This window comes from Giraffa tippelskirchi, chromosome 5, assembly GCF_054371585.1.
Source record: "Giraffa tippelskirchi isolate mGirTip1 chromosome 5, T2T-mGirTip1v1.2.pri, whole genome shotgun sequence".
Classification (NCBI taxonomy): domain Eukaryota; kingdom Metazoa; phylum Chordata; class Mammalia; order Artiodactyla; family Giraffidae; genus Giraffa; species Giraffa tippelskirchi.
The window spans coordinates 157,278,082-157,296,365 of record NC_137279.1 but is presented as its reverse complement, the minus strand read 5'-3'; the positions used below and the strand labels follow the sequence as shown (position 1 = coordinate 157,296,365).

The window sequence follows — 18,284 nt, the reverse complement described above, 5'->3', positions numbered from 1 at the left end:
ACATGAAAATGAATGAAAGTAACTGAAATTCATGTTTGTATAGTCCTGACATCTATTTGCTGTATTTCTTAGAGAAATTACGCAAAAGTCACTAACCAGAATTTCCAACGTGTGATTCATGAACCACTCTGTAGGATGTGATGTTAGATTTGGGATGGAGTGTAGGGATAGAATTTCATGGTTAATGTCTGAAAATTCTATATTTTTTAAAATTTAGTGATAACTTTTTAATTTTAAATTTTTATTTATTTATTTTTGGCTACATTGGGTCTTCGTTGCTGCACGCGGACTTTCTCTAGTTGTGCAATCAGAGGCTACTTTCTAATTGCTGTGTGAGGGCTTCTCATTGCAGTGGCTTCTCTTATTGCAGATCAGGGGCCCTAGAGCCAGGGCTCAGTAGTTGTGGTGCATGGGCTTAGTTGCCCTGTGGCATGTGGTATCTCTCTGGATCAGGGACCGAAATAGTGTCCCTTACATTGCAAGGCAGATTCTCAACCACTGGACCACCAGCAAAGCCCAAATTCTATATTCTTTTGGAGGGTCATGATGTATAATAATATTGATGTATCAGTCAGTTCAGTCGCTCAGTCGTATCCGACTCTTTGTGACCCCATGGACTGTATGTAGCACACCAGGCTTCCGGGTCCATCACCAACTCCCAGAGCTTGTTCAAACTCATGTCCATCGAGTTGGTGATGCCATCCAACCATCTCATCCTCTGTCATCCCCTTCTCCTCCTGCCTTCAATCTTTCCCAGCATCAGGATCTTTTCCAATGAGTCAATTCTTCGTATCAGGTGGCCAAAGTATTGGAGCTTCAGCTTCAGCCTCAGTCCTTCCAATGAATATTCAGGACTGATTTCCTTTACACTGATATATAATAACACACAAAAGCCTCTGAGAAAACCTGAAGTAAAGAATTCTTTTTAGATTTGTGTAACCCATTGTTTTCAAACTTATCCCTGTATCAAGAGATCATCCTCATGCTATTAAAAATTATGTTATTATTATTACCTCTTGGGTATGTTGCACTGCATGTGGGATCTTAGTTTCCTGACCAGGGATGGAACCCACGCCCCCTGCAGTGGAAGCATGAAGGCTTAACCACTGGACCCCTAGGGAAGTTCTCTCATACTCTTTTTCACCGTTTTTTTTTTTTTTTGACAGTGGTTATCCCACTGAATGACATACTTTGTGAAATGTTGCTCTCAAGTTTTCTTGTGTGTCCAAAGGGGATAATCATACCTTTCTAACATTCTTTCAGGGTTATTATGAGGATCAAGTGAATTGGGTATGAACAACTTTTAGCATATAAAAGAGGAGACTATTTTGCCAATAGCTAGATGGAAATTTGGAGGTTCACTCTAACTCTATGCTACTTAGGTGAACTTATCCCTGGAGGAGACAAAGGTATGATCAAAGTTGGAGATTTCAGATGAATGGAAAATGACGTATAAGGGTCAATTGAGGAAGATACACAGATAGGAAAAAGAAAATCTATTTCCAACAATGTGCGTGAGTGCTAAGTTGCTTCAGTCGTGTCCAAGTCTTTGCAACCACGTGGAATGCAGCTGCCAGGTTCCTCTGTTCATGGGATTCCCCAGGCAAGAATACTGAAGTGGGTTGATGTGCCCTCCTCCAGGGGATCTTCCTGTCCCAGGGATCGAACCCGAATCTCCTGTGTCTCCTGCATTGCAGGTGCGTTCTTTACCACTAGTGCCACCTGAACAGCTATGATCAATCAGGTGAATGATTTTCACCTAGAATCAGGGAAGTCCTGGGCCTGATACAGAAGAGGGAAGTCCTGGGCCTGATATAGAAAAGGTCTTGTTTTCTTAATAGGTGGAAATGATCCAGGGAAGGGACTAGAAAATTACTATAAAAGTATGACTTGTGTGAGGGAATTTGCCTACTCTGAATACTCAAGAGTACCGTTGATAAGGTATGCACTAGTTTGTTAGGGCTGCCATACAGAAAACCTCTGGGTGGCCCAAACAACATAAGTGTGTATTCTCATACTCTGGAGGCTAGAAGTCCAAGATCAAGGTATCAGCAGTGTTGGTGTCTTCTGAGACTTCTCTCCTTGGCTTGTAGACTGCTATCTTCTCCATGTCTTCACATTATCCTCTGCATGTGGGCATGTCCATTGCCAAATTTCCTCATCTTATAAGGATACCAGTGACAGTGAATCCTAATGAACGCATCCCAAACGCATTTACTGAGTATTTGTTATGTATAGGCACTGGACATTCAGAGACTGACAGTATCTAGTGGAGGAAGGCAGTTATGCTCAGCACTATATCACCAACGTGTACCTAGTACAGGGAAAGAGGAGTAGGTATATAGATGCATTTGTGGGGCAGTTCAGCTGTGAATTAGAGGTTTTGAAGTTCCTTCCACAATTTATTCAATGGACATTTTAAGCAACAACTTTGCTCTGAATACTACACCAGAAGCTATCAGGTTGGGAGGAAGAAAGAAGAGACTGATACCAATTGTCATGATTTGAAGATATATCTTTTATAATATATTGATATTTCTGAAATATCAATATGTAATCAAACCCTGGGCCCCTGCACTAGCAGTGCAGAGTCTTGACAAGGAAGTTCCAACTGCCACAATTTTGGCTTGAACCATTTCCTTTGTCGAGAGTCTTACTCCTATTCTCCTGGCCCAGGCTTTCTTTCAAAGCTCAGCTGACTTCTCTAGGGAAAGTGTTTCTTGATAATTTTTAGTTTCCATGAACACTCTTCTCTGAACTCCTACAGTACTTAATGTATATACCAGTAATCTGACGTTTAGCATCTGTTCTATCCTTTTATGCGTTTCCAATGAGAATTAAAATTTTTTGAAGGCAGACACTTGGCCATATTTCTTCATATTTCCAGGGCTGACGGTCTTTAAAATATAATAGTATAAAATTTTAGGTCTGGAAGTTTATCTAGACCACTCACTCATTTCACAGGTGAAGAAAGCATGATCCAGAGAGTTGTTCAGAGCCACTTTGTTATAAAGCTATGTTGTTGTTGTTTAGTTGCTGTTGTGTCCGAATATTTGTGGCCCCATGGACTATAGACCACCAGGCTCCTCTGTCCATGGGATTTTCCCAGGCAAGAATATTGGATTGGGTTGCCATTTCCTTCTTCAGGGGATCTTCCCAACCCAGGGATTGAACCCCCATTTCCTCCATTGGCAAGGGATTCTTTACCACTGAGCTACCAGGGAAGCCCCAGTATATAGCCATAGCCATAGCCAAAGCCAAAGCTGAAGCTCCAATACTTTGGCCACCTGGCAAAGAGCTGACTCATTGGGAAAGACCCTGATGCTGGGAAAGATTGAGGGCAGGAGGAGAAGGGGGCAACAGAGGACTGGATGGTTGGATGGCATCACTGACTCAATGGACATGAGTTTGAACAAACTCCAGAAGATAGTGAAGGACAGGGAAGCCTGGCGTGCTGCAGTCCACAGTCGCAAAGAGTTGGACATGACTTAACCTTAGTGACTGAAGAACAAAAAGCCAAATATTTGCGGATACTGGGCTTCCCCAGTGGCTCACACTGTAAAGAATCTGCCTGCAGTGCAGGAGACCCAGGTTCAAGCCCCAGGTCCGCAAGATCCCCTGGAGAAGGGAATGGCTACCCACTCCAGTATTCTTGCCTAGAGAATTCCATGTATAGAGGAGCCTGGCAGGCTATAGTTGATGGGGTTGCAAAGAGTCAGACCCGACTGAGCAACTAACACTTTCATGTTCATGGTGTGGTGTTACTTTCTTATAGAGGGATTGGCTTTACAGAATGGCAGGATTCAGAAGGGGGAGATGAGGGCATTCCCTGACCAAAGTAAGGGAATGTGGTTATTATTTGCAAGTTTGGGAATATGCGGTCCAAGCTGCTTGATGGGGAAGGTGTGATGGCTACTGGAGGGCGGGGCTGTTCTTTAGCATCACCCACAGTTTCTTGAAGATGCCTGGAGTTCAATACTATTTCCTCCATGAAGTGGCTTCCCAGCTTAATACCTACTTCTCTGCAGGCATGCAGCCTGAAGAAGGTACGGCTCATTGGCTTTCTGGCTCCTCAAGGGCATAGGTCCAGAGGAAGATCTCCTGCTCGTTGGTGAGGACTAGCCATGGGCTGTCCACTGTGCGAAGCGCGCCAGGACGCTCCCCTAACAGGAATCCGTGGACTAAGCAGCCGCTCAGGCCTTGGCCACGATCCCAGGAAAGAAGAGCAGGGGGCTTTCCACCTGCCCCAAGCCTCACCCGGACACCAGGCCTCTCGGATTCCAGCCGCTCGTGCTCTGCCTCCGAGGCCCGCCTTCTCCACTCCGCGCCTTTTCCCCGCCCCTCCCCACACGCTCGACGGGCTCGCTCCCGCTCCGGGCACGCGGACGGTGCGCGAGTACGCGGACGCGGAAGGAAGGCCGGCAGGGCTCTCCGCGGCGGGTGCGAGCGCGCAGGCGCCTTCCTGAAACACGCTGCGGCGCGAATCCCTACGTTCGGAGGGCGGTGGGGTAAGAGGCCGGGTCCCTGGAATTCTGGGGCGCTTGGAGGAGGGCGGAGGGCCTGGGGCCTGGCTGCCTGGCTCCCGGCTCCGCTCTGCTCGAGGGACGCGAAGCCTCCTCAGTCCCGCCCGCAGGCTCGATTGGGGGTCGGGTGGCGGATGCGGTGATCGTGGGGGTACCCTGGACTGGAAATCTTGGCACCCTTGTTCCTGCGGTCCTGAGGGTCCAGCCCGCTGGAGAAAGGGGCAGACACACCGAGAGGGGACACTTTGGTGAGATGTGCTCGCCTGGGATGGCACACTCCCTGGCTGTGCTGTTCACCTCGGGGAGGGACCTTTTCGGACCGAAAGGAACAAGTTTGGCCCTGGGACGTGGACGACAGACATTTTTTTCTGCCGAGACGCACCCTCTGGGTAAAGTGGGACGGAAAAATTCTCTGCTGCCCGCGAGAATGGGTTAGGAAGCTACTGTACTTTGTTGTACAGATAGGAAAAATAGTAAAATAAAACAAAAAACAAAAACAACCCTTTTTGCTGTTCAAGGAGAACGGATCGGTTAAGAATCTCGTATGATAATATCTTGAACCACAAAGGACTCAGTACCATTAGGTACCTCCCTTCTTCACCCGAAGATCTCCATTCCGCAAATACTTTGAGTTACCTGCTCTGTGCCAGCCTTGTTCTATGAGCAGGGAACTGGGCAGCAGCTTAGATAGGAGGATCCCTGCTTGCTTGGAGCTTATATGCTGCTACTGCTGCTGCTAAGTCGCTTCAGTCGTGTCCGACTCTGTGCGACCCCAGAGACGGCAGCCCACCAGGCTCCCCCGCCCCTGGGACTCTCCAGGCAAGAGTACTGGAGTGGGTTGCCATTTCCTTCTCCAAGGCATGAAAGTGAAAAGTGAAAGTGAACTCGCTCAGTCGTGTTCGACTCCTAGCGACCCCATGGACTGTAGCCTACCAGGCTCCTCCATCCATGGGATTTTCCAGGCAAGAGGACTGGAGTGGGGTGCCATTGCCTTCTCCTAGAGCTTATATTCTAGTTGATAAATAAATGTGATTTCCTTTGTAACTTTTATTATAACATGTACAAGAAAATAGTGTCCACAAATCATAAATTGTAACTAACTGATTTATCATTAAGTAAACACATCTTTTAACAACCACTTAAATCAGGAAGCAACATGTGGGATCTAGTTCCCTGACCAGGGATCGAACCTGGTCAGTTGCATCAGGAGTGCAGAGTCTTAGCTACTGACTGGACCGCCAGGGAAGTCCTTGTTTGAGCCTTTTAAAGAGTAACTCCTTTCTTAAGAAGAAGCTCACTTAATTTTTGGACAGCTCTAGTTGTTAGAAAAGTTTTCCTAACACTTAATCTAACACTGGTCATCAGGGTCATCTTGGTCCATTCAGAGCTGATCTGTTATCTGTTGCCTCCCTTTCAGTACTCAAGCAGGTTTTTTTTGACGTTTAAGTGCAGAACTTTGAATTTATTATCTCTGTAATGATTTCTGGAGTTAGATTTGGCCCATTATAGATGTTGTCTAAATCTTTTTGGATATGATCCCTTCATCTGTCAGCAGTTCCACCATTGTGCTCTTAACAAATTTGATCAGGGAGGTCCCTGGTGGCCTAATGGTTAGGATTTGGGGCTTTCACTGCCACAGCCCGGGTTCAGTCCCTGGCTGGGGAACTGAGATCCCACAAGCCCTGTGGTGAGGCTAGAAAGCAAACAAACAAAAAAACTTGATCAGCGTATTATTAGTTAAGCATTGTTATTCTTTTTTTAAGTTCATTATGATTATTAAGGGTCATTGATTGTCTTATTTTTGTTATTTAAATATGATCATCTGGAACTGTGGATAATTCATTTAACTTGGTTGTATTACTGATTAAAATTTCCACCATGGAATATCAGTTAAGTTATGGATTTTTAAATCCAGGACTTAGCATTTGTAAAATCTATTTTAAACTTGATATCTCAGCAGAAAATAGAGTGTTGTGTTGCAATTCTGGAATGTATAGTGCAACACGTTAAAAGGGGCTTTTTGAGTTACACTAGAAAAGGATTTGAAAAGTTTATAATGGCCCATAAACTGTGTCAAACCTGGAATCAATGTGAGAAACTGATTTAATTTTAATTTTTCCTCCTCCCTTGCTGCTGTGGTAGAATGTCTTGTGATCAATGAAATGATCAAAGGTGGATGCAGTAAGAGGGAGGAAAGAAAAAGGGAATTTGTATAATAAAATTTGAATAATACATTCACATAGCCTTATTAAATGCTTCGAGTCATTCTAACTTACTGAGATGCTAGACTTATTAATTCTAGAGTTGTTCCTTGCTATTTTTAAGTAAGAAAAATACTTTTTTGACCTATAGGTAAAATGTGCCAATTTTTCCCTAAAATTTAGCACTGCATAGCTTGTGGGTTCTTAGTTCACTGACCAGGGATTGAAAGCATGGAGCCCTCACCACTAGACCATGAGGGAATTCCCTGAATTAATTAATTGATTAATCTTTTGAGTAGGAAACTGTTTTATTTTCCAATCTAGCAAGTCCTAGTTTCTCTAAATTGCCTTTATTTTATTTTTGGCCTCACCGAACAGCACATGGAATGTTAGTTCCCCAAGGGCCAGGAATCAAACTCGCATTCCCTGCATTGGGAGCACGGACTCTTAACCACTGGACCACCAGGGAAGTCCTGGAGAGCTAACCTTTTGAGGTTCATTTCCTGACTGGAGGACTAGGGAATAAGGAATTTAAAATTATCCGCTTTCCTTGACTGTCCCCTTCCCCCATTTCTCCATCTTACTCTTTGGTTCAATGTTTGTTGTTTGGGCACTATGCTCAGCTAAATCTTGGTATCTTTTTTTTTTTTCCCTGCAGGCTACTTCTTCCTAGAGATAAAAATCAATATTTAACTGGAAACGAAGCATCAGTTAAAATCCTCTGAAACTCCTAGTTCCAAATAATTGATACTATTTCTCTGATCAAGAAAAGAAGTGATTGACTGCATGTTAAAAGTATTCCTGTATTAGCATTCCTGTATTTTTTTCCTCTTCCTGAATTCGAAGAAAAAATATGGAGAAATGGTACTTGATGACAGCCGCAGTCTTACTAGGACTAACAGTACGGTGGACAGTTTCTCTTAATTCTTACTCAGGTAACACATTTTTCATTTAACAGATGAATTTTTTTTGAATCTTTGTTTTTGTCTGTTTTTTGAGGTTTTTTGTTTTTGGTAATTTATAGTTTTCTTACTGAGACAGGGAAGAATTTCAAGTTTTATTGGTGTAGTCAAGAAAAGGCACTTAAACATCTAATGCTAATAAACAGAATTTGTATAAGAGCTAAATAGAAGCACATGCTTTGTAATATGAGAAAAGAAAGATGTATTCTAACTGGGAAGATGACAAATTGAGAAACCAGTTATCTCTAAGCTGTTGAAGAGAGAAATGAGCTAGTACTTCAAAGGGGGAGCAGAATCAAAGAAGGCTTTTTTGTTTGTTTAGGGTAGAGAAGGCTTGTTGTGTGTGCATGCTAAGTTGCTTCTCTTGTGTCTGACTCTTTGCGACACTGTAGACTGTAGCCTGCCAGGCTCCTCTGTCCATGGTATTCTCCAGACAAAGATACTGGAATGGGTTGCCATGTCCTCCTCTAGGGGATCTTCCTGACCCAGGGATTGAACCCAAGTCTGTTATGTCTGCTGCATTGGCAGGCAGGTTCTTTACCACTAACGCCACCTGGAAAGCCCAGGGTAGAGAAGGCATATTACTACCTTGAAAGGAAGAGAGCAGTGGAGAATAAGATTGGGAATGATGTGAGAGAAATGGAGTGGGGGTGGGATTGATGGAGTCTGGTCCTGGAGATTGGGGGTGGGATTAAATTTAACCTTGTGAATACTTATTTAATACCTCTCCTATTCCAGGCACTATGCTAATGGCTAGAAATTTAAGGTGAATATCTAATACTTAAAGGGGTCTCCATTTTACTGGATAAGTAGTCACAATCAGTTCAGTTTAGTCGCTCAGTCGTGTCTGACTCTTTGCGACCCCATAGTGGACTGCAGCATGCCAGGCCTCCCTGTTCATCACCAACTCCTGGACTTTACTCAAATTCATGTCCATTGAGTCAGTGATGCCATCCAACCATCTCATCCTCTTTCGTCCCCTTCTCCTCCTGCCTTCAATCTTTCCCAGCATCAGGGTCTTTTCAAATGAATCAGACCTTCAGGTGGCCAAAGTATTGGAGTTTCAGCTTCAGCATCAGTCCTTCCAATGAACACCCAGGACTGATTTCCTTTAGGATGGACTGGTTGGATCTCCTTGCAGTCCAAGGAATTCTCAAGAGTTTTCTCCAACACCACAGTTCAAAAGCATCAATTCTTTGGCACTCAGCTTTCTTTATACTCCAACTCTCACATCCATACATGACTACTGAAAAAATCGTAGCCTTGACTAGCCGGACCTTTGTTGACAAAGTAATGCCTCTGCTTTTTAATATGCTGTCTAGGTTGGTCATAGCTTTTCTTCCAAGGAGTAAGCGTCTTTTAATTTCATGGCTGCAGTCACCATCTGCAATGATTTTGGAGCCCCCAAAAATAAAGTTTGCCACTGTTTCGCCATCTATTTGCCATGAAGTGATGGGACTGGATTCCGTGATCTTAGTTTTCTGAATGTTCAGCTTTAAGCCAACTTTTTCACTCTCCTCTTTCACTTTCATCAAGAGGCTCTTTAGTTCTTCTTTGCTTTCTGCCATAAGGGTGGTGTCATCTGCATATCTGAGGTTATTGATATTTCTGCCAGCAGTCTTGATTCCAGCTTGTGCTTCATCCAGCCCAGCGTTTCTCATGATGTACTCTGCGTATAAGTTAAATAAGCAGGGTGACAATATACAGCCTTGACGTACTCCTTTCCCTATTTGGAACCAGTCTTGTTCCATGTCCAGTTCTAACTGTTGCTTCCTGACCTGCATACAGATTTCTCAAGAGGCAGGTCAGGTGGTCTGGTATTCCCATCTCTTTAAGAATTTTCCAGTTTGTTGTGATCCACGCAGTCAAAGGCTTTGGCATAGTCAATAAAGCAGAAGTAGATGTTTTTTTGGAATTCTCTTGCTTTTTTGATGATCCATCGGATGTTGGCAATTTGATCTCTGGTTCCTCTGCCTTTTCTAAAACCAGCTTGAACATCTGGAAGTTCACGGTTCATGTATTGCTGAAGCCTGGCTTGGAGAATTTTGAGTCACAATACAATATGATAATTAAATGTTGAAGTATGTGTGAGTTTCAGTGTTAACACAGTAAATGATCAGGATGCATTGCAGAAAACTTTTCACAGGATGGCTTTTGAATTCAAGGTTTGAAACATAAGTTGGAATTTGCTACTCAGATAAAATGGGGAACATATTCTAGACAGTAGAACATGTGCAGAGATATGGCAGGTGGCATGTGAACATGGTTGTAAGTATTTGGTATTAGATAGCATAAAAAGAAGGAAAGAAAGGATAAAGAGGCATGGCTGGGGATTTGGCTGTGTAGTTAGCTGTGTTTTAGAAAAATAACTTCTTTTTTACTATTTTATTATTATTATGAAAAATGATTGTAGGAAGAAAGTTGGATGTAAAGAGACAAATGAGACAATCATGATAATAGAGGTAGGAGTTACTATTTTATAAGTATTTACCAAATGCTAGACATTGAGTACTTTCCTTAATATCACAACCACTGAAGATAGGTATTATTTCTAATTTACAAATGGAAAATGAGACAACCGATAAATGACAACTGGAACTCAAATATATTTTATTCCAGAGTCAGTGCTTTGACTCTGCTCTGTGAAGTCTTAGTTACCTAATACCAGGGATTGAATCTGAGCCACAGCAGTGAAAGTGCCAAGTCTTAATCACTGGACCATCAGGGAATTCCCCATATATGTCTTTTTAAAAAATCAGATTGTTAAAGTCCTATGAAAAACTCTGTTTGGATTTTAATTGGAGTTATATACTATACCATTGATTAATTTGGGTGAATTGGCAATCATAAGCATAGTAAGGTTGCTAATTCATTAAGATGGTATGTTTCTCCATTTATTTAAATCTTAAATGTTTTTCAACAAAATTTTATAGTTTTCTACATGAAAGTTATACTCATCTTTTCTTAGGTGTATTGTTAGATATCTTATATATCTTTTCCCTCCCCATTGTAGATGGTATCTTTTTAAAAACTGCTTATCTAAATGCTTGTTCCAGGGGAATGAAAATGTGGTTGATTTGTTAATATTTGGAAACCTTCCAAAAATTATAATTTATCTGAAGTATGTTTTGAAGTGAAGTGAAAGCTGCTCAGTCATGTCCGACTCTTTGAGACCCCATGGACTATATATAGTCCATGGAATTCTCTAAGCCAGAATACTGGAGTGGGTAGCCTTTCCCTTCTCCAGGGGATCTTCCCAACCCAGGGATCGAACCCAGGGCTCCCACATTGCACACGGATTCCTTACTAGCTGAGCCACAAGGGCAGCCATGTTTTGAAACTTCTGTGAAAAAAAAAGTGATCTGTGATTTAGAGTATTATTTCCTCTTTTTTACTCCCTATCCTTTTTCTTTCTTTTTTCTTGTCTTCTTAATTCTAGTACTTTATTACAGTGTTGAATAGAAGTAATGATTCAGGCATCTTTATCTTGTTCTTAATTTTAACAGGTGCTTTTAATTTATCATTGAGTATGTTTTTGTTCTTTCTAGCATTGAACCAACCTTGCATTCCTGGCATAACTCTATTTGTGATATAGTACCTTTTTTAAAAACTATATTGCAGATTGGCTTATTAATTATTTATGATTTTATCATCCATGCTCACAAATAAAATTGGCTTGCATTTTTACTTTTTGAAATTCCTTTGTCAAATTTGTTATCAAGAATATACTAGCCACATAAAATGAATTAGGGTGTATACCCTCTTTTCCTACAATCTGGAATAGTATTCAGAATTGAAATTGTTTGTGATTCATTTATTATTTTTTTGGCTGTGCCATGTGGCTTGTGGGATCCTAGTTTCCTGACCAGGGATTGAACCTATGCCCTCCTGCAGTGGAAGCGCAGTCCTGTGGAAACACCAGGGAAGTCCCATGGAATTGTTTTTAGTTTAAATGCTTGGTTAGAACTTGCTAAGAAAATTATTTGGGTCTAAAATTCTCTTTATGGGAAAATATTCAGTGATTTAAATTCCTTAATGGTTATAGAACATTTGGGCTTTCTGTCTCTTCTTGATTTATTTTATAATTTATATTTTCCTAGGAATTTGCCCATTTCAACTGAGTTTTAAAATGTGTTGTTGTGAAAGTTGCTCAGTTGTGTCTGACTCTTTGCAACCCCACAGACTATAGAGTCCATGGAATTCTCTAGGCCAGAATACTGGAGTGGATAGCCTTTCCTTTTCCAGGGGATCTTCCCAGTCTAGGGATTGAACCCAGGTCTCTTGCATTGCAGGTGATTCTTTACCAGCTGAGCCACAAGGGAAGCCCAAGAATACTGGAGTGGGTAGCCTATTCCTTCTCCAGGGGATCTTCCCGACCTAGGAATCGAACTGGGGTCTCCTGCATTGCAAGCAGATTCTTTACCAACTGAGCTATCAGGGAAGCCCCAAAATGTGTTGTTGGGGAGGGATAAATTGGGAGACTGGGGTTGACGTATAAACTCTACTATATATAAAAGATAGAACTATTGAGGAACTACTGTATAACTTAGGGAACTCTATTCAATACTCTGTAATAACCTATATGGAAAAAGAATCTAAAAAAAGAGTGGATATATATCTATATCGGAGAAGGCAATGGCACCCCACTCCAGTACTCTTGCCTGGAAAATCCCATGGACAGCAGAGCCTGGTAGGCTACAGGCCATGGGGTTGCTAAGAGTTGGACATGACTGAGCGACTTCACTTTCACTTTTCACTTTCACGCATTGGAGAAGGAAATGGCAACCCACTCCAGTGTTCTTGCCTGGAGAATCCCAGGGACGGAGGAGCCTGGTGGGCTTCCATCTGTGGGGTCGCACAGAGTCGGCCACGACTGAAGCGACTTAGCAGCAGCATATATCTATATGTATATATGTATAACTGACTCACTCTGCTATACAACAGAAAGTAACAGAACACGGTAAATCAACTATACTCCAATCAAAATTAAAGTAAAAAATAAAATGTATTGACATAAATTATCATGTTTTCTTACCTTTTATATCTTTGCTGTATAACTGGTTATGGTTCCTTCTTCATTTCAGATATGGTCTATGTTGATTCATTTAAAAAAATCAGCCTTACTAGACATTTATTGATTTTATTAGTGTTTTCAAAAAATTAATTTGAGCTTTTCTTATTCTCTCAGTAGTATGCTTGGCTTTATTCTTACATTAGATGTTCAGCAGATGCTTTAGCTTATTAAGTTTCAGTCATTTCTTTCTAATTAAGTCATTTAGGCTATACATTTTCTTTCAAGTACCACGCTACAGGTAATATTTTCTATTTTCTATTGTGATTTTGCTTTGACTCATGAATAACTTGAAAGTATATTTAAAAATTTTTAAATATTTAAGCTTTAACAATGATCTCTTTGACATTTTAAATTTAATTGTATAGTAGAAAATAACAACAGAAAGAGAGTCTTTATGTATGGGACTAATTCTTTGAAATGTGTTGAAACTTGGGCTAGTATGTGATCAATTTTTTGAAATGTTCTGTGTGTGCTTAACATGTATATATTCTCCAGTTCAATAATCTGCATATACCCATTTACTCAATATCAATTGTTTTGACGCAGTTTTTTTATATTCTTACTGATTCCTGTCAAATTGATCTACCAGTTATTGAGAGAGTGGCAGTTTCTTTTTGTAGTTTTGTCAATTTCCTTTTGAATATTTTGAATCCATATAATTAGGTGATTTAGAATTTTTTTTCCTTGTGAGTTGAATTTTATGACATCACTGTCATGTCCTTGTTTATTTACAGTAATGCTTTTGTCTTAAAGTCTGTTTTCTCTAAAATTAATATTGCTTTACTTCAGCTTTAGTTTTCTTTAGCTTATTTTTTGCTTGATATATCTTTTCCTATTCTTTTTACCCTCTACCTCTGAATCCCTGTGATTCAAATCTGTCTAACCAATTCTCCTCCCTAATTCCATTTTGTCTCTCTTCCTGACTTGGAGGCTATACTTTATTTTATCCTTTCAGGACTTACTCGATGTTTTTCACATACATATTTAGCTTAACAAAATCTATAATGCCATCTTGAACAATGCTGCTGCTGCTGCTGCTGCTGCTAAGTCGCTTCAGTCGTGTCCAACTCTGTGCGACCCCATAGATGGCAGCCCACCAGGCTCCGCCATCCCTGGGATTCTCCAGGCAAGAACACTGGAGTGGGTTGCCATTTCCTTCTCCAATGCATGAAAGTGAAAAGTGAAAGTGAAGTGGCTCAGTCGTTTCCGACTCTTAGCGCTAGGGCCTTAGAAAAGTTTTAACTATAGTTACAAATCTTTACTTCCTGCCTCAAATTAAAATGGTATTATTGCCTAAGATTTTATTTCTTTCATGATTTTAGGTGTTAGTCACTGTTGTTTTATATAATTAATATTTACTTAGGTTTACCCTTCATTTTCTTTGTTTGTCTGTCTTACATAGTACATCTTTCTCTGAGATCCTTTTCTTTCTTCCTGAAGTACATCTTCGGAAGAGTTTTTTTGAGAGTCTGTTGTTGGCAAACTCCATTTTTGACTGAAAATACCTTTATTTTCCTCTTTGTTGTGAAGTTTTTATGGGTATTGAATTCTGTGTTGACAGTTATTTTCTCTTAATATCAGTAGTTCAAAAATCTTCTTTCATTGTTTTCTAGCTTCTGTTGCTGATGTTCAGACATCAGCTGTCATTTTAATTGTCTTTCCTTAGTAGATGATATGTCTTTTCTCTCTTGCTGCAGTTGCACTGTGGTATATCTACATGTGGATATTAAAAAATTTATCCTCTTAAGACTTTTGATTTCTGTCTCTAGGGAGTGGTACCTTCTGTTTCTTTAGAAAATGCTCAGCCATTGTCCCTTCTCATTCTTTTTCTTTCTTGTAGAACTCTGGTAGAAATATGTTATATCTTTGTGCTTTTAATCGTTCAACAGATATGCGTTGGATACTCACTTTGTGCCAAGTGTAGGTGGTTTAGCAGAGAATAATTTTGTTATCTCTTCAAATACTACTTCTCTCTCATTTCTAATCTCCTTATGCAAAGTCTTATTAGATATATGTTGGGTCTTTTCATTCTTTCCTCCACTTTATAATTGCTTTTATTTTGCATCTTAATAGTTTCTTCATACTGCTTTCTGTATAATCATCAGATCTGTCTTCCTGTTCATTACTTTTCTAATTGTGTTTGATCTGTTTTTTTACTTGTCTATTGAGTTTTCAGATTTCAGCTATTATGTTTTAAATTTCCACAACTTCTACTTGTTTCCTATTTGGATCTTCTTGATCTTTCTGATCATCTCTTGTTCTTCAGCACACTCTCAGTGAGTTCTGTTTTGTCTTTAAATATACTAACCATGCTTATCTTATATCACCTATCAGAAGATTCTGATACCTGCTGTCTGATTTCATAGTTTGTTTCTGATGACTCTTGCTCATAGTATTTTGTTTCTTCATTAGGTTAGTGATGTTTTAAAATTGTGAGCTCATATTACCTAGTACTTATATCTTGTGGAAATTCTTTGAGGCCTGAGTTTACTGTGTATTTTTTCACAGAGGGTTTGTGTTGCCTCCTGCCAGGTACCTGGGCACTTTTAACAAAAGTCAAACCAGATTCTCATCTCAAGATTTCTTTGGCATACACTTCACATGAATTCAGGTCCCGAACAGGGTGAGTGTTGGCATATGGTTAGGAATTGTGGAGAGGCTTCTTTTTTCATGTACTACCAAGAGCCAACCTAGAGATAAATATTATCTCCACCATCTCGTCCAAGGTTTTGTGTTTATCCTAGTAGAGATTTTTCTTACACTGAATTCCTGTCTGTTCAAGTACAAAGCTTTGCCTCTTTACTCATGGCATTGAGCTGGTCAGTACCTTGGGTAGCGGCCACTTAAAGATCTTTGGATACCCTCAGGACAAATGCTTACTCTTCTGGGTCTGCTATTGTTTTTTTGTTTGTTTCTGGACTCTAACAAATTCTCTTATTTTGCTGCTAATTCAGCCATACATTAAAATTGTATATGTATAACATATAAAATAAATAATTAAAAAATATGTACTTTTCCTGTATTGGAAAGGTGTTTTTCTGACCTTCTGTGTCTGCCATGTTGGAGGAAACTAGTTTCATCTGTATTTTTTTTAAAGATCCACAAGTTATTTTGATGTTTACAAAAGGTTGATACAGATGATGGTTGAAGCCACAGAGTTGGGAGTGTCTGTATTGCAAGAAGAAAACAGATTTAACCACTGAGAAACACACTTAACCGTGGAAAGGGGGAATGATTAAAGGTGACTGAGAAGAAACCTTTAGAGATGTAGGATTAGAGCCTAGAGAAGTTACTATCCTGGAAGCCAGGAAATCAGGGAATTTTAAGAAATAAGGACTAGTTAACTGTAAAATTCTAGACATGTCAAATAGAATGAAAGTTTAAAATAGAGGATCACTAGGAGGCCATGGTGAGCCTCCTAATTGTTAGACCATAAATGACTAAGTGGGAATTAATAAGTAGACTTAGCAACTTTTAGGAACTTTGTTAGTGAATAGAAGGGAGAGAGTTACTTGGTAGCTGGAATGGGTTATGGAGAGCTAAGGAAAAACCCAATTAAAAGTTGTCTTTGGAAATATGTAAGACAAATATCATGTGATATCATATATATGTGGAATCAAAATGAACTTATTGAAAAACTCACAGACTCGCAGACACAGAAAACAAACTTACAGTTACCAAAGGGGAAAGGGTGGGATGGATACTCAGAAGGTTGGGAATAACATGTACATACTACTATATATAAAATAGATAATCAAGGACATACTTTATAGCATAGGAAACTAAATTCTATATCTTGAATAATCTATAAGGGAAAAGAATCTGAAAAAGTATATATATATGTATGTATACCTGAATCTCTTTGCTGTGCACCTGAAACTAACACAACATTGTAAATCAACTATACTTCAAAAAAAGTTAAACCTTACTCTTAAACTGTCTTCTAAGAAAGTCAACAGGACAAGAATACTTTTGGATTACTCTGTAAGAAGAGTATTGTTACTAAACATGGAAATATTTGTAGCATCTTTTGTAGGTGGTTGTTACATTTCTTTTTTCATTTTTCAGATGAGAAAAATAGAAATGCCAAAATGGTTATTGTCAGAGTTCCCAACTCTGTCCTAAAGAGTGTTAACACCATTCGCATGTGACAAACTTCTGTATCCTAGGAGATTGGGAGGATTACTTAAAGAGTGTAACATCTGTGATTCTGTTGAGATTTTTTTTCCCCTCTATAATTGAAATACTTTTTTGATTATAGTTTGTTTTTAACATGCTTATTTTAGTTTGCTTTTCGTTTTGCTTAAGATCTAATTAGGAAACACTGGATTGAGGAAGCTCAGGTGAGCTTGCTTAGTATTAGTCCATTATTTCTTCTTTGGAGATGCACATACTGTATAGTTTCTCTCAGCTTACCCATTGTTATTTGTAATGTTTCTTCTTACTCACTGGGAACATATAAAAGGGGAATTATTAGGGAAAATTTTAGCCATATTCTCTTCTCTTAGAATATTTAAAATTTCAATGTAAAGGCAATTAGTACATATTGTTATCAAAGAAACTACTTGTTTTTTAAATTGTAACATAATTCTGAACAATTCAGCAATTAATAAAATGAACATTTAAGTGGTGCTTAAGCTCATTTTCCTAAGAATGAGACAAAATTGGAGCTTTGTAAATGTACATTAATATGTTTTCTTTATGTAATTCTGAATCTCATGTAAATGAATTTGTAGAATTAATCACAGTAGAAGGAATCCTTTTTGCCCTTCCCAAGTGAAGCTCCCTTAGGTGCAGTTGGGTTGTCCTTCTGGGTTGCTTTAAGGGCACTTTAGCAGTTTTAAAAACTTAAGTACTAATTTCATAGCCAGTGTCAGCTGAATTTATTGAAGTAGGTCAGACTCTGGATAGAAACTTGTTTCTCAACCCTAAAGAGAGTCATTATCCATTCTTCTATTTGTTAGAGAATGGTAATAAATTCCTCCACATTGACCACAAGTCTAGAGCAATTTCAGAAAATCTAGATAGTTGGATTTTTTCAGGCATAGGAAATTACTTAAGATTCTCTATGACTTTTATTATCCCAGTGGACCAAAAAACAAAGAAAAACAAAAGAAACAGTAAAAATCAATTCCTATCTTCCTATAGACAGTAGCTGTATGCATAAAAATAGAAACATACCCACCAGCATACATACGTACATCTATAAAATGCACATGCAAGGATGCAGCTAATTCATTGGGGAATTATTTTCCTTTTTTTAAAAACTTGTAGGTTAATTTCCCATTCTGTTCAGTTAACGGAGCAAGTTTTAATTGAAAGTATATATATTGTATGTCTCACAATATGTTTCCTTTGAACTCTGGAAAAATCACATTCTGTGTCCATTGGAACTAAAATTCTCATTTGGGTCGCTGTTAGAAAATAGTATAATCATGTGACAAAATATATGATACTGAAAACATAAGTATCATGAGAAGTCAACTTTTTTCCTTTAAAAACCTGCTTTACTTACCTATTTTGA

The 18,284-nt window shown here is 39.4% G+C and overlaps 1 protein-coding gene across 6 annotated transcripts in view; it reads left to right on the top strand.

Moving 5' to 3' along the window:
• Positions 1 to 4,383: 4,383 nt before the first annotated feature.
• The window catches only part of ALG6 (ALG6 alpha-1,3-glucosyltransferase), a 49,089-nt gene continuing 35,188 nt past the window's right edge, over positions 4,384 to 18,284 (top strand). For 2 of the 6 annotated variants that reach the window (XM_081486591.1, XM_081486594.1), the window contains exons 1-2: positions 4,384 to 4,508; positions 7,383 to 7,659. In XM_081486591.1, the coding sequence (XP_081342717.1) occupies positions 7,578 to 7,659 (82 nt within the window). In that variant the 5' untranslated portion in view covers positions 4,384 to 4,508; positions 7,383 to 7,577. Of the gene's footprint in view, positions 5,264 to 7,382; positions 7,660 to 18,284 lie in introns of all 6 variants that reach the window. The other 4 variants (XM_081486593.1, XM_081486596.1, XM_081486592.1 and 1 more) reach the window with 2 other exon arrangements.